The sequence below is a fragment of the Eublepharis macularius genome, chromosome 2 (genome assembly GCF_028583425.1).
Source record: "Eublepharis macularius isolate TG4126 chromosome 2, MPM_Emac_v1.0, whole genome shotgun sequence".
NCBI classification, from domain to species: domain Eukaryota; kingdom Metazoa; phylum Chordata; class Lepidosauria; order Squamata; family Eublepharidae; genus Eublepharis; species Eublepharis macularius.
Window position 1 is genome coordinate 218,697,743 of NC_072791.1, and position 17,148 is coordinate 218,714,890.

At 43.3% G+C, this 17,148-nt stretch overlaps 1 protein-coding gene across 2 annotated transcripts in view; it reads left to right on the plus strand.

Annotated features, from left to right (window-relative positions):
• PGAP1 (post-GPI attachment to proteins inositol deacylase 1) overlaps positions 1 to 9,583 on the plus strand; it is a 74,752-nt gene extending 65,169 nt beyond the window's left edge. Inside the window, exon 27 of one of the 2 annotated variants that reach the window (XM_054971646.1) lies at positions 1,533 to 9,583. In XM_054971646.1, coding sequence (XP_054827621.1) covers positions 1,533 to 1,671 — 139 coding nt within the window. In that variant the 3' untranslated portion in view covers positions 1,672 to 9,583. The remainder of the gene's footprint in view (positions 1 to 1,532) is intronic. The other variant, XM_054971647.1, reaches the window with a different exon arrangement.
• Positions 9,584 to 17,148: the final 7,565 nt, after the last annotated feature.

Below are 17,148 nucleotides of genomic sequence, written 5' to 3' on the forward strand. Positions count from 1 at the left end.
AAACCAAGTCATTTGTGTGCTATGCAGGCCCAAAGAAGGGAAACAGAGCTGCCTCTCAGACAATTGCTAGATGGGTAGTGCAGGCCATCAGGATGTTACGAGCAGCCTGACTTACAGCAGTTTTGAGAATCGGGATGTGTTACGAGCAGCCTGACTTACAGCAGTTATGAGAATCGGGATGTGTTACGAGCAGCCTGACTTACAGCAGTTATGAGAATTGGGATGTGTTACGAGCAGCCTGACTTACAGCAGTTACGAGAATCGGGATGTGTTACGAGCAGCCTGACTTACAGCAGTTACGAGAATCGGGATGTGTTACGAGCAGCCTGACTTACAGCAGTTACGAGAATCGGGATGTGTTACGAGCAGCCTGACTTACAGCAGTTATGAGAATCGGGATGTGTTACGAGCAGCCTGACTTACAGCAGTTACGAGAATCGGGATGTGTTACGAGCAGCCTGACTTACAGCAGTTATGAGAATTGGGATGTGTTACGAGCAGCCTGACTTACAGCAGTTACGAGAATCGGGATGTGTTACGAGCAGCCTGACTTACAGCAGTTACGAGAATCGGGATGTGTTACGAGCAGCCTGACTTACAGCAGTTACGAGAATCGGGATGTGTTACGAGCAGCCTGACTTACCTTGTCCATTAGAGGTTCATGCCCATTCCACCAGGTCACAGGTATCTTCGGCAGCTCTTCTTAAAGAGCTGCCAAAGTCTCCAAGACATCTTCAGAGCTGTGACAATGGACATTGGCCAATACCTTCATCAGACACTACGCTCTGTATGTACACAATAGGAGGGAAGCAGCAGTGGGCCAAGCAGTTGTACAAACTGTTCTAATGAAGAGCTTTACTATCCTCCACAAGTAAGTGGCTTGCTAACCTCCCACGTGGGACTGCTCAGAAGATCAAAAATGAAAAATGGGTTGCTCTTACCTGTAACTGTTGTTCATTGAGGTCTTCTTTACAGTCCCACATACCCTCCCACCTGTCCCTCTTTGGGCTCCTCACTACTCCCCTGGAAATTCTCATGGCTCAGGAGAAACTGAGGGTCGGAGGTGCCGCCCCTCTCAGAATACAGACCACTTTGGCAGGAAATGGCTGCGCATGCGCACTGGAAGGGGATGTGCGCCCCAAAAATGAACGTTAAGCTGCATAACCTACTGATCGGCAGGCCTGCACATGCGCAGTTCCATGTGTGTGCCCAGAAGACCTCAATGAACAACAGTTACAGGTAAGTGCAACCCTGTTTTTTGATCACATCATACAGGCCTATATTCTAGTGTTGTTCAAGTTTTCAGAATTGACGGAGACTGCCTGCTAGGCGGTGTGTTTCCAGTCACCCATTTCTTGTATGCTAGAGATGGCTTGCATAGAACCCTAGTTTTCTTTAAAAAGGACTATATACTTTGCACTCTTCCCCCAGAATATTTATATTGCTTTTTGCTCATGTCATACTCCTACTCCTTACAGCTCGAATAACAGAATTGTGTTTTCTCTCCCCCTTTCCCCCATTATCACCCACAGTAGACTGTTGAAGATTGCGGTGTATCTTCCCCTCCCCTTGTCGGTTGCTGTCGTGGCCCTTGCGCCAATGCATTTATACCGAATACCACACTTCGTAACCATTCCTCTCTCTCTTCATGCATTATGCTGCATTGTGTGACACTTCGGTTAACCAAAGCACTCGAACCCTCCAGCGGGAAATGGAGGGGTTGGAAGAAAGGGCTTGAACCCCCTACGACCAGCACGAAGACAACGAAAAGGGCGTCTGCTGTCAGTGGCAGAAATGAAAACAATTACAGGATGAAAAACTCTTTGTGGTGATAATCCTTTTCTTTGGAAAATGTAGCATTTTGCACCTTACAGTGCATTTTTTTTAGTTGTAAAACTTCAGATTTCTGTAGGCACAGTATCCTTAATCTGCACAGGAGGCTGGGGACTCAAACCTTGATACCTGATTTCTCTTGGTGTTGGAAGAGTTATGTTTTTTAATATTTTTAAAACGGTCCTGAACTTGTACCTCACACGTTCTTGTGTTTTGAAGCAAAGCAAGTGCAGTCGGTAACGAACTGGAAGCAAACTGTGTCCGAAAGTGAATGGCCAATGAGACAATCGAAACGTGCTTATCTCACAATAGGCAGTTTGCTACAGCTTTGTCTTTCCTGAGATACGTACCAAGCCATAGTGCTGCTACAGGGCGGTTGCTGGTGACAAATCTCGAGTTTATATCAGAGCCGGCGCGTTTGTCAGATAATCAACAGTGATGGTGGTGGCTTTAGTATATTCAGTATAATATCATTGAGTCAATGTACTGGTGGATGTGTCTGGTCTTCGAACGGTTACTCTGAACACTGGTAGATCCTCAGGTTACTGTACACAGTGATTAGTGTTGGTACGCACAGAAATATTTAGAAGCAAACACGCATTACTTGCATTGGGAATTGTGTATCCACACAAGTTTTCTGAAACTTGTATCAGTTAAAGGCCAAAATATGCTCCTGTGTAGCTACGTGAATGCCAAGAGTTGAGGAAATGGTAAAAAGCCTTTCCAGCTACAGTCAGTACCAGAATGTTCATAAGCACTTCCAGAATGCAAATTTGTTCTTTCAAGGGCAATGAAATCCATACCGAGCGAGTAATCTCGTTGCCTGTAGGTCCTGTGGATCCATCTACGTTTGCCTCTGTGTTGTCTGGATTGAGCTTCAGTTTGCCCTACCTTCATCCCTGTTGCAACTAATCCCAGAAAGAGGGGAGTGATCATCACTTCCTCAGTGGCCTCATTCTATAAAAGCAACGGCAAAGCCTAGAGGACTGAACCATTCTGGAAAGCTACTCCTTAAGCCTCAGGACACACTCCCAACTGGGTCTGTCGAGTGTATAGACTGATAACGGCACATCAAAGAAACAAGTATTTATCGCTGTGTACAAGGAAGGTTCAAAGGAATCTGCTGTCAGACAGAAATCCCAGGGGCAACTATTGATCATATGAGGAGTAGCAACTCGTTCTTGGGGACCTTGTAAGGAGATGTGTGGGGCATTCTATCCAGTGTTAAAGACTGCCCTGCTTGCATACCACCAGTGTCATAAAAACGGGCAGTCACTTAGTAATCCAAGTATAGCTGGGTTATCTACCTGTGTACAGCTATAAATATCATGTACTTATTTGTAATGTGAACTTCGCCTCGATACTTAGGCATTGCTCTTCCATGACAGCTCCCTTCCTCTTCCTTTTGCGATATGGGGAAGTGATTCATTTTTCTCAAGTTACATTGTATACATTTTGTCTAGCTTGAGGTTGTCAACTCCAGATTGGGAAAGAGGGCAGGGAGTTGGGGAGGGGAAAAGAGGGAACTTAGCAGGGAATAATGCCATAGTCCACCCTCCAAAGCGTCTGTTTTCTCCATGGGAAGCGGTCTATGTGGCCTGGATATCAGTTGTAATTTCTGAAGATTATCAGGCCCTAAACGGTGTTTGGCAACCGTAGTCCAGTGGTATCATTCCTGCCTGAAGTGCCTTGGTTAATTTTGACTTGCGTTTGGTAGACTTTGAGTTTCCTTAGACGAAAAATACATTTAAAAACAAACAAGCAACCTTTTTATGCAGAATTGTACTGTGAGCTTGCTAAAGAACTACTAGTTAAAAGACGCCTCTGAACCATTAAGAACTTTGTAACTGTAATCCATGTCTGAAGTGATACGTTTTAGACTTAATTGTATTTTGCGGACGCACTATCTTTAGCATGTAAAAGTTATATCCTCGTGGCTCTTTGGACAAGTCCTTCAGGTGAACTGTGTATTCCTGACTCTGAGATCTAATTCCCAGCCAGATATATGGTACTGTATTTGTATCTACGGTCAAAAGTGAGCTCTCTGCTACTAACTGGATTGCTCGATACTTCTGCAAAGAGCCTCTCCTGGTTGCTGTACTGGGCTTTTTGCTAAAGCTGGCAGGAGAAAGCAACAAAGCCTCCAGGCCTCCTAAATGTTGGACCAGGGGGAAAACTTGGGTGGATGTTGTTACTGCTGTCAGAGTGCTACAGCAATAAGAATGCCATTTGCCAAATGTTTCCTCTGCTGACTGGTTTCCAAAGGGTGGACAAGGTCCTTCAACGGTTTTTTAAATTTATTTATTTATTTTTATTTTTTCAATTCAGAAGAGGGTATATAAGAGGCCCTTCAGTGTTGTGCGCCGGCTCACTTCCTTGGAAGTCTGATGGTTCTGGCAAGAATGAGTGTTGTCCTTGTAAAGGTCTCTTTGAGAGCTGCCCTCCTTGTCCCCGAATCACCAGGCTGCATTTCACAACCTTTCTGCGCCCCCCCCCCCCAGCTGATTGAACAAAGTCAAGGGCCATGCCCCTAACTAGGAAAAACCGCAGTTTCTTGCTTCCCTCCTTATTTTCTTGTTGCGTCCCTTCTTTTTCTGAGGACTCAAGCAAAAAATTAGAAGTTTGGATCCTCTAATTCACTACAGTTAAGCAGACGCTTCTAGAAGAAATTTTTGTACAGATTACAGATTATAAGGCGGTTGCCACCCTGTTCATATTTGCTGTAAATACGATGACTTGTGGTATCTCACACACTCCTGTGCGTCCTTAGAGACTTAACATACTGCTCTTCTGTGTTCTGTGAATTGCACTTAGGGCCCAGTTAGATGAGGTGCTAGGAGAACTGTGACTGGTCCTCGCATGTCTTTTTTAAAAATTTAAAGCCTTTACAGGGAGAGGCGTAAATTGCATTGGGGAAGTTCCCCTGTGGGGGAAAGGGTGTCCCATTTTCCAAACGTAAATTGATCTCCAAAGGAAGAAATAGGAGCCTGTCCTCATTCTTGCCAGAGAAAATAACAGCTTGAAGAAGGTCAAGAAAAGGGAAAATGGCACCAAGGAAAGGTTTAAACATCCAGCACCATCTCCCGGACCCAATTCAGCCCACAGCTGCTTTGCATTTTCCTTTTTTTTAGAGAAATGAGACATCCAATCTCAGCTCTCTGGCGGCCTTGTCTCATTTCACCCTTGCTGTAGGTCTCATCCTGTACACAGTTTGATGCTTAGGACTTACTACAGTCATTTTCTATGAAACTTTTGTATTTTTGTATCTGGAGATTTTGGTTGCGAACGAGTGTGTTTATAGTTCTGTGCTTATAGATTATGCCTGTCTTTTAAAGTCTTCGAATTGTTCTTACGTTTTCAGTCTGTGTCCCTCCCCTGGTGCATATTTTTATTTTAGAATCACTGCTTATTGTAAACTGAATTAGCTAGCCATCTCAGAGAAGTATTAAGCAAGGTGTAGAAAAATACCTAATATTTCTTGCTTAAAAGGGATTTCAATGAGAGATTTTAATAAGAGTATGTGAGCAGAAATAGGTCCATAAAACAGATCAAAACCATGATCCTAAAGAACACTACCTATTCTGTTATTGAATAGTTCATTTAAATAAATTCAGTACTGGGGTCCAGAGCAAGATAGGTATGCCTAATTTTCTTCTGCTACTATTCCGTTAGCCTTCCAAACCCCTAATTGTTTTTTAAATATCCCCAAGTTCTAAAAGTTAAGGGTTTAGGTGTAAGCACCACTTAACAGTGAAATGCAATTAGGACAGGCACACTTGCTTTGGTCTGATTTTCCACTTTTAAATATTACGGGGCGTTGGAAGGGGTGGGGACCTTTTCGAAGATTAGAGGTGCTATGGTTCCCCCAGTGCCCAGTGGTTCATCTGGTTTGTGTTTCTTAGACAATAGTCTCCTGTCCCACATGCCAAATCCAAAACAAAGAGTGACTTCAAAAAAATTTATTGATAATAGTGTGTGTGTGTGTGTGTGTGTGTGTGTGTGTGTGTGTGTGTGTGTGTGTGTGTGTGTGTGTGTGTGTGTGTGTGTGGGGAGGGGGGGCGTAAAATCACTTCAGGCATGCTCAGCCTTAGGGCGTGCCGCAAGCGTTTTCGATCCTTGCCTAGAAATCTGCAGATTCTTGAATCTGACACTGGAATATACCTTTGCCTGTAGATGGCATGCCTGAGAAACCATCGTGTTGGATACCTCAACTATGAGTTAGTTAAATTCAGTTTTAGTGCCTACGAACACATCTTGGAGCGTGTGAGAAAACTTTCTTTGGCAGTGAAATAACTTGAAGTAATGGAGTGGTAACGCATTTGCACATTTGAATCTTAAGTCTTATTTATAACCTGCAGCTCTTAATCAAAGTTATGAGCACGTAGAGTTTGTTTATCAATGCTACTTTTTCTTGCTGCTGTTTTCTGTGAACAACTTGAGAATTGTTAGCCACCAAGCAGCCTAAAGCCCTTAGGATTCATTTTGTAACTCATGTGAAAGAGGTCTTGGGTTCAGCTTTAGTGGTAGACTGTGTGTGTAGCCTTTTGGGGAAACTATTTAGTTCTACATAATAGAACCATTAAAGTGTGTGTTACCTTGGAAAACCATGCACTTTGCTGCTAAAGCTCCTTGCAGCTGTTACCATATCTCTGGACATCTGTGCCAATGAACTAGGCTTGATCAACAAATCTTTACTCATCTAGAAGGTGGGGAGGGGAACAGATTCATTTTTTTCAAGTATTTGGCATTACCACCAACATCATAAGAACTTACAACTCTTCTGCGAAGTCATCCTGCTCTAGAAAATATCTCCTTCGTACAATGGTCAGCCAATTTTATCCAAAGATTAAATCCAAAATGGCAGTATTTTCCAAATGATGTAATTGACCTTCTGCAGTCTTCCTTTGGCGAAAGCTACAGTACCTTAAAGTCAGGGTCGCAAGGGACCATGAATCATAAGCTGGAAAATCCCACCACTCATTCTGCTTGTGGAATGGCACTCCTGGTGCCTCCTTAGTAACAAGCCCCCCTATCTTTTCATGTACAGACTGCAAGGGAGATTTGATGCAGAATTTGATGCTGTTATCTAAATGTCAAAACTACAAAGGGCTACTCCAGGGCATACCTAAAGAAACTCTGGATTGTGGTCAAGATTCCTACAAACTGAATTAGCTGTAAAACCACATTTTCAAAATTTGGGCCTGATTCTGCAGACTTACGATGGTAGGTCTAGCAGCTATCTTGTGTGCGGTGTGATTTAAGAGTGACGTTCACATGTCACTTGTAATAGTATTGTGGTCTGTATTTTATTACTTGACTATAAAGTGTTGTCAAGTGTTTATTCACAGCAAGCCTGCAATATCTGGTACCCACTAAGCCTAGCTTGGTTCGCCAGTCTCCTCTGACAGTCTCCTGGGAATGAATGATCTCTTGGGTCCTGGGACAGCTCAAGTCACAGTACATATTGGATGGGTTGCATCTAGCTGTGATGCGTCACAAGAAGTTGTGCAGTCCTTTATATAGGGAACTCAAAGAACACTCTGTTCTGTCTTCCCATTTCTCCATCTGCTCCCAAGCTGTCATGGAAATACCTGTGTGTGTTTAAAGATGGGAAAATGAATTAAATTTGTTTTGTGTATAGTGATTGTGTGCTTTGTGGAAAAATTAACCTTTGTTCATGTAATTTCAGTGTGAAAGTTCAAAAGGGAAAATGTCTGTGACTGTGACTTTCTACGTTTGAGGAATATTAAAATGAAACACTAAACCTGAAAATGGCTTAAATCCTCAGTGGTTTGAGACCGTTTTTTTCAGCTGGAGAGGGGCAAGAAAGACAGGACCGGGGGTGTGGGTGGGGGGAGGATGCCTTAGACTGGTAAATCTGCATTTTGTCATTTTATATTTCTGTATTTGGATTATGCTCTCCAAGCTCATTTTAAATTTGAACGTATCAATTATTTATTAGTTTGGTAGTGTGAAGACAGAACTTCATAACTGTCCCAGTGCAGGCATCGAACCCCCTTTTTTAAGAATTACAGTGGATTGGATCTAAACTTTTCTGCCAGCAGCATTTTTGTTGTTGGTTGTGAAGGAGATCCACACATTCACCTCTCCCCCAAATACACACATCGTATGCATTGGTATTCCTGGAGGTGCTGTGACACCCCCCCCCCCAAAACCAGGCAATGAAATGCTGGGGGGACGTGTTGAAATATCTGCTGTTCTCAGTATTTTGTATCCAATCTGAACGTAGAATGTTGAAGACTCTAATTTTCAATAATACCGCAAAAAAATGGCAAGCTCTCTCCTTTTCGGTGTCTCCATCCTGATTCAACAAGACCTTTATTTTACTTCATTTATACCCCGCCTTTGTCCCCAGTGGACCCAAAGTGGTTTACATCATCCACTTCTCCATTTTTTCCTCACAACAAACTCTGCAAGGCCGGTTTAGCTGTGTGTGTGTGTGACTGGCCCAAGGTCACCCAGCGAGCTTCCATGGCAAAGCAGAGAATCAGTTTTATACCTGCTGCAATAAAAGGTTAAATTTGGCTTACGCATTCAGTGCTTTAACTGCAAACTTGCAAACAGATGATTACCAGAGGGTTTTTTTTTCCCTGTAGCTGTGTGATTGGCCAGGTTATAATCAGTGATCCTACTTATATATAAGTTAATGGGATGGGGACCTGAAAGACCGTTTTTGTGCAAGGCGCGGTGGGTTTGAATGACTCGGAGGCTGAAGCCACTTGGAAAGGTAATGAACTGCTTTCGCACTAGAGGAAACCCTGCACATACTCAGAGACTGGTTTTGTTCCCATCAAATCTATTGTTAAGGTGAACGGGGGAATGGAACTGAATGTGAATATCTTATGCGCTCTCTGTAGGGTTTACACTTGTATATGCTCAATAGAAGCTTTTTTAAAATAAATGAACTTAAAATGTTCTTTCAAATACTTTGTACCTCTTATATTACGTTACACATCCTTGTGTACATTTTTGTACTGTATCCTTTTCAAATAAAGTGTAGTTTATTAAAAGTGCCACTTAACTGACCATACATATTGTCATCTGTGAATGCTGATAACCTGGATTGCTACTTTGTTCAAATGATTCTGGGTGTAAGGATGAATCTTTCTGCCTTTAGCCTTTGCTCAGGTATTTTATGTTGGAGTTTTTATTTTAGATGTATGAATGTATGCTTTGTTTTACAACTGTTGTATGTTGTATTTTTGTGTATTGAGGAAATAAAATAATAGAAAGGAAGCAAGTGTGTCACCAGCATCGTGGTGCAATAAGTTTGGGGGGGGGGGGGCTGGCTTGAATCCCTAGAGGCTTGAGGTTTGTTTGACTTGGTCTCGGGGTCAGACATACTTAGTTCTAAAAATATCACACTGATGGGATGCTTAATGCACCATGTTGCTAGGGCACAGAAGTACTTCATCCACTTCATCTGAAACATCGTATAGGAGACGGTGATAATCAGGGGTAGTTGGGAGAAAATGAAACTAGGACGGCTGAGCCGCTCTCGGCTCCTTTTCTTTCCTTTCTCGCCCCCAAACTGCTTGACCAAACATAATCCAACAGGAAATTTGTACAACCAGCGCCAGGGTCCATGGTTTCTGTCTCCAGAATGCAATTTAGATATTTTTGTCTTGATTTATTGTGATTGTAAATATTTACAGAAAGGAAATAATATTTTTTTTAAAAAAACACACACACACAACTTGATTTTTCAACAGCTTCTGCTGAAAAAAAAAAAAGATTAATTAGTGCTGTTAATGGCCTAGAACAATAAAGCCAAGAATAACGGAAACTTCCCATTTTTGTTTTCTTGTGTGGAAAAATACTTGCCATTGCAATCTAGTGTGTTGTCATTTTGGACTGCTTGACAAGACAGTTGTCTCCCTGTAGAGCAGCAGAAGCATTCCCTTCGATGCTTGACTCAGAACGCCTTTGTTAAACGAGGCACTATTCCCAATGAAGCAGGTACTTCTTGTTTTAATTAGGTATAATTATGCCATTCTGTGTTTAATATTTTTTTGATTTTATCCACTGGAAGAGAGGAGGCATCCTGTTTTTTAACCCTTGAAAGAGCCCCAGCTCCTGAGTCCAAACTAAGGTTGCCCGTGTATGAATGAGGTATGATTTAATATAAATAGATGCGCCTAGATCCTCTACCTTTGGAAGAAAATAATCTTTTATCTCAACTACAGCTATAGAAGTATACTGGAAATCAGTCAGATTTGGTTCGGTTCATGCAATGTGCTTTTTGTCCACATGAACAGACTGTTGTTCCATAGTTATCTGCAGAGATGTAAAATGCCTGGATATTTCAAGACACAGAGGGAAACATTTTCTCAGGGGACAAAATGAATTATTTGGGGAACTTTGAAATAGATGACAGTTTGGCTCCCGCCTTAAATCTTTCTGAGGGCACAATGGCTTCTGCTTGCAGAATACAATTTTTCCTAGCTCCCGTGGCAGCCCAAAATGCCCCCTGGCCCTGCTCCTGACAGGAAAATCACACTCTGAAGACAGAAGTCTTTGTGCCTACAGAAATGTTTGTCCAAATCCAGCCCCCAATAAAATCAAAAAGAGTCCAGTAGCACCTTTAAGACTAACCAATTTTATTGTAGCATAAGCTTTCGAGAATCACGTTCTCTTCGTCAGATGCATGGAGGGCATCTCCCCTCCATGCATCTGATGAAGAGAACGTGATTCTCGAAAGCTTATGCTACAATAAAATTGGTTAGTCTTAAAGGTGCTACTGGACTCTTTGATTTTGCTACTACAGACTAACATGGCTAACTCCTCTGGATCTAGCCCCCAATAAGTGTACCTTAACTTACTTTATCATTTAAATAACACAATGCATCGTTTCTAACTTAACATACAAAATTGAACTATTTGGTATATTTATGAAATTTTACAATATATTGTACTCTGCCTTAGTTTTCTACAAGCAAAATTGTGAATGTATTCAGGAGAGCTGAGACTGCTGCAACTTATGCTGCCTAAGCTCACCCATCTTAGTTTAAAAGGGCACCAGAAGAAGGCAGCTGGGCATATTCTCATGGAGGTGGCAGCAAGCACCTTGTAGGTGCAGGAATGGATCTTGGCTATAGAATCATAGGCTCGGAAGGGACCTCCCAGGATCATCTAGTCCAACCCCCTGCACAATGCAGGAATTTCACAGTTCCCCCCCCCACATACCCAGTGACCCTTACTGCATGCCCAGAAGATGGCCAAACACCATCAGGATCCCTAGCCAAACTGGCCTGGGGAAAATTGCTTCCTGACCTCCAAGTGGCAGTCGGCATCACCCTGGGCATGTAAGAAGGAGCCATGAGAACTAAGTACTATACTATAAAAATATGAAACATATGGAAGTGTTTCATATGTTTATAGGAATTATTCTCTAATGCTTCCAGAAAAATCTCCATGCTACTCATTTCGAGTGACTAAAGCTTTGTCTTTAAAAAGAATTTACAAAATATTTGGATTCGGTTTCGTTTTCTCAGCCATGCCGGACGCTCCTCTCGGCTGGTCCAGGAGGAAACGACCGGGCACCCTGACCGGGCGGCTGACCCGCAAGGATTAGCCCCCAGGACTCCCAGGGAGGGAGCCAGGGTCCGGGACGCGGCGGGAAGAACTCCCCGAAATCAATGCGGGGGGGGAATTGCCCGTTTGTCCCTATGGAGGCCGGCAGATGTGCGCGGCGCCTCGAGTGCCGCCGGGCAACGAGAAACGGCAAGTAAAAGAAACAGGCGGAAGCCTGTAAACAAGCGAATCCCTTCTGTTCTACAAGCGTTTGTGAAGGAGAGGTTGATCTGAAGAAGACTCGCTCTTCCCCTTCGTTGAGTTCCAGAATTTTGTTGGCGCCCCCCCCCCCAAATGGCAGCAAAGAGGCAAAGTCCCGCTCTCGGTAAGTCAATCTCGGCTACCTTGCAGAAGGGGGAGTCGCTCGAAGAGTTGGTACGCAGGGCGGTGGTGGAAGCTATAAAACCCTTTGTTGACAAGCTGAACGAAACTGATCAAAGGGTGGGCTTAATTGAAAGCGAGGTGAAAACCATTAAGGCAGCAGCGGGGGGGGCAGAAAAGTCTGCTCTGGAAAGTGCGTCACTTGTGAAGGCTACAAAAAAGGACCTGAAGTTGGTGGAGAACCAGCTGATCGGGCTACAGGTGGAACGAACGCAGACAATTTTGCGTCTCCAAAACGTGAAAGAGGAGGAAAATGAGGATCTGTGGGATTTGGTCTCGGAACTACTGGCGACACCCGCGAGGACGACTAAAGAAGAGGTTAAAAGCGCCATTTTGGAGGTCCGTCGGGCTTCTTCAAAATATGCAACAAAGCGACAGTTGCCTCGTGAGATCATTATTGACTTTTCATCTAAAAAGATTCGGGACACCATCCTATATAACTCATACAATGCGGATTTGGACTTTATGGGTTTGAAAGTCAAGATTTTGAAGGACGTTCCATTTCTAGTCCGGAAACGGCGTTTTAAATATAAAAAGTTTGTAGCACTTCTGAGGGACCATGGAATAAAGTACAAATGGTTATTCCCGGAAGGAATATGGTTCAGATATAAAGATCAGGCCTATAAGATATTATCAGAAGATCAACTAAAGGATTTTGAGAATAAAAACCCAGAACTCTGCTGCACCAAGAACGAAGAAAAGGAGGAGCCGGAGGGGGGGGGGGAGGAGGAGAGCATCGCAACAGCAGTTGCACAGAGAGAATTGCGTCCGGGACCTAGAAGGGGGAGGAAAGTTTAACCAGAATTTGAAATGTTTATTCTCTGTATGATTAACCACCCCATCATTATTTTATGGAGCTATTTTTGTATTATGACAGTATGAAGGGAAACATTGAAGTGTAGTGTTTAGTGTTTGTAGTTCATTCCCCCCCTTTTCTTTTTCCACCCCCCCTTTGTCCCTTCCCTCTCCCCTTTCCTTGTGATAGTTTTGTGTAGTGTTTTGTAGCTATGAAAAATAAAAAATTTAAAAAAAATTAAAAAAAAAAGAATTTACAAAATATTTCATGGGAGAGGTTTTTTTAGAACTCTCCCCCCACACACAATTACCAGATTTTTTCCAACGGAAAAAATGGGAGCAGACTTCTGAGGCAAATCCTCCCCTTCTCCCCTTGTTCTCACATGTCTAGGTACGTGCTAGTGTAGTGAAATGTAACACCTAAATCAGCAGCAATTCTCATATACGTGCCAACAATCTGTCCTATTACAACATTTTTCAAAATTATATTTGTATTCTCCCTCAGGTGGGTACCCGTGCTGTTCTTCAGTAGAAGAGCTAGATTCAGGTCCAGTAGTTTGTCTTTAAGACGCTACTGGACCCAAATCTTGCTCTTTCTCGAAGAAGTCCTGAGCAACACGCAGGGGGCTATCTCATGACTTCCCCCTCACCAGTTTGAGAGGTAAGAGACTGGCAAGTCCAAGGTCACACATTTAGTTCGTGACTGGCAGTAATTTGTATCTTTATCTCCCTGGTCCAAATCTGACACTAAAGGATGTGTCATGCTGGCCCTTAGGATTTTGGTCATTATCTTGAGAGCTTATCCAGCGAGAATATGAAACCCATCCCCACAAGTCAGTTTAGTAATATTCAGACTTTTTTCTTTTATGCCGTTTTTTTTTTAAATGACACATTTAAGACATCTAGCTGCAGTGGAGCTGGCCAAAATTCATTGGGGCAGGTTACTGGTAAGGAATATTCATGCTGCATACATTTGGACGTGGAATAATATGTGAAACATTGCTACTGCAAGCAGGGAATATTCGTGCAACCTGTTCATATGCCATGATGTAAATAACTGTTACGAAGCCAGCTGGTTTGCTATTTATTAAACCAAGTAATTTAGAGCACACTTTACTGTGAATAAAAATAGAAAAATCAGAGGGACTCAATAACATGATTGACTTGAGATTTTTAAAATGGTTTTAAAAATACACAGCACTTCATTTCTGTGTCATATTTTACTCCAACTTTATTTCAGATACATGGTAAGGAGATATCCATGTCATAAATAAAAAATCTGAAGTTGAACTTGAAATAGGTAGAGAAAGAACTCATCAGGTTTCAAGAGCCTTGATACGAATAAGAAAAAACATTCTTTTAATAAGAGCTCTTCCCCCTCCCCTTGAAATAGATTCTTTAATGCTATCAGCATGAACACGTCACTTCGTAATTTACAGAGTTCAGGCTTTTCACATGCCTTGCTATTTTGGCTACTGACCTTTGTCTCTGAAAGATGAACGGTAGGTCTTACATCAAAGATTCTTATACTTAGCAAAAAGGCATAAACTTCTTCCAGACATTTCCCACCTCCGGATAAGCAACACTGTCAGCTGTATGGTTTGTACATCTCCCAGTTTTGTTGACAGTGCTTGTGGTCCATGAGTCTATACCCATATTGTTCTTGGCTCGAGAACAAAAGTCAATGGCAAACAAGCTGCATGTTAGAGATTCCCTTAAGGGACATCTGAGTAGGAATTCCTCCAGCTTTTTTATTTTGGTGCAAAAAGATGATGTGACAGGTACTGCCCCTTTCTCCATGTTCCATTGCTAATTGAGCACGGTAGTGATGAGATATAAAATTCTTATGCCACCCAATGAGACACTGAACTAATTTGATAGATGTTACAGTTAGGAAGGGGGGAAAGAGTGACTTTCTTTGCTGGGAACTCCCTTAGACCAAAGTTTCCCTGGAAAACACTCTACTGCCATTCAGGTAACTTCTGAGAACATCTAGGCTGACCCACTGAGAAAGTGTCTTTCCAGCTTAGTCCTGACTAGACATGGGCACGAACAGCAATAGGAACGAGAAAAACCCACGAACAGCCCATTCGTCTGTTTGCGAACGGGCTGTTCCTGAGTCCCCATTCCAAACAGGTGGTCGTCGCAAGCCACGGCCGCTGTTGAGGAAGCCAGACACTCAGGCACCTTCAATCAATTCCCCTGGCAACGGCAAGGACTGAACTCTGTCTGAACTCCTGGCTTTCCTTTGGGCTTCAACCCTTCAGCTTCAAGCAGACAGTCCAGTTTTTGCCACTCAGAAGAGAAATAGACAGCAAAGGGCGGGGGGCCCATGGAGCATACTTTTCCTGAGCTGCAATCTCTGAAACTTGGGGGTCTCCAGAGGACACTGGGGACTATGTCCCCTGCAAATTTTGTGGGTATTGGACATTGGGAAGGTCAGTTTTGTAACCCCTCAAAGTAGCTTCCAACAGGCAGTACAGTTTTTGCCACTGTGAAGAGAAAATGACAGCAAAGGGGGCGGCACCGGCTCTCCCGGTGCAAGAGGGATGGAGCGGCACCAGGAAGGAGCAGCCCCATGGCACCGGCTCTGCCCGCTGTCAGAGAGATGAGGAGATTCTCCTTGTCTCTCTGACAGCGGGCAGAAGCGGCCCCATGGCGGCACCAGCTCTGCCCACTGTCGGAGAGACCAGGGGAGTCTCTCTTCATCCCTCTGACAGCGGGCAGAAGCAGCCCACAGCACCAGCTCTCCCCGCTGTCAGAGGGATGGAGAGAATCTGTCCTCCTCGCACCTGGCAGCAGCAGCACGGCAGCGCAGGGGTGGGGCAGGGGGATGGGGATTGTGGGGTGTTTAAAGGCCCCTGCCCCTTGCACATGGCAGGAAGGGGCCCTTTAAACTATCAACTGGCATTCCCCCCTGCCACCTGCCACCTGATAGTTTAAAGGAATCTTTAAAGGGCCACGAACACGAACACCGAACATGTTCATTAAGGGGACATGTTCGGTTCTGTTTATTGTTCATAGATGGCAACGAACAGGGTGTTTGGAATTTTTCCCCGTTCATGCCCATGTCTAGTCCTGATAGAATAACAAGGTAACAGGGTGGGAAACTGGGACAGTGCCATATAGCAACTTACTTAGTACCCAAGCGGTCTGGCACATAGGGAAGAGATTCAGAGAAATATTCCAGAGAAATGTACTAAGAAAGCCAAAAAATGTCTTTATAGAAGAAATGTTTATTATGGAAAAAAGGGGGAATAGTGGGTGGATCCCAAAGGGTCAGGAAAGTGGGCAAAATACAAAACACAGGGGAGTGCACACTATCACACAGCACATAGTCTCTCAAATAAAAACAATAATGTTGAGCTAACTTAGCTAAGTACACTAACACTTTACCTAGGTTGTAGCAGGTTCCTCAGAGCAAGTACAGAGTTACTTGCAGTATCAAGATAGTGGAGGAGTCCTTAACCCCTGGAACACTGGTCTTGGAGTCTCCAGATGTTCCAAAGGTGGGACCAGAGAACAGTCCAGAGCTCCCAAATATTTATGGGCAATGGAATCTGACCTAAGCCAGCCTCCTCTGTGAGATTTATTAGTGACTCTAACCAGTCCTATGCACAGCTCCATCTCTGATATCAGAGACTGTGGCTACCGATCGAATGATTACAGGATTGTCCCCTTACTTTAACGGCTCTGCACTTCCATGACAAAAAGGGAATCTGGCCCAAACTGGTTGTCCTTTATTGAAAAGGATTGAATTGGTCAGGTAGCACCAATGTGGAATGGAGAATAAAGCCTTGTTCTCATATGAGCTACATGGGTCCAAGAATCCAGATGCTGTAGGTGGCGCTCTTGAGCCATATTGAATCTTAGGGTTCTGTCATAATAGACAAATATACGGATAAATTCCATTTCTATCATCTTGCCTTACAGAAACATTGCAAAGAGATACTTTCTGCTGTCTCTTGCATAGGGGCCAATGCATTTATTTTTCTTTTTTCAAATATTTTATTTAAAAAATTTAATCACATACAATATAACAAATACAAAAATAGGCACATGCGATAAAAACATTTTAATTTCCTATGTAACTTGCTAATAAATGATGTAACATCCTAATAACCAAATTCCCCCTTATGTTATCTGAAGTCGTTCTCAACTTGAATTCATCATTCTGATGAATATGAATTCCTTATGCATGGCTTCCATCTCATCTTTTCCTTAAGGAACAACTAGGGGAGATGGACAATGTGATTTTAAAACCTCTCTATAGCTCTCTCGTGTTCTTGCTGCTGTCCTTACAGGATAATAACAACATTCCATTTATATACAGTCCTTCAGGACAACACCCACTCTGAGCGGTTTACAAAGTGTGTTGTTGTTATCCTCATGATGACAATCACCCTGTGAGGTGGGTGGGACTGAGAGAGCTCTGGGAGAGCTGTGACTGACCCAAGGTCACCCAGCTGGCTTCAAGCGGAGGAGTGGGGAATCAAACCTGGCTCTCCAGATTAGAGTCCTGCCGCTCTTAACCACTACACTGAA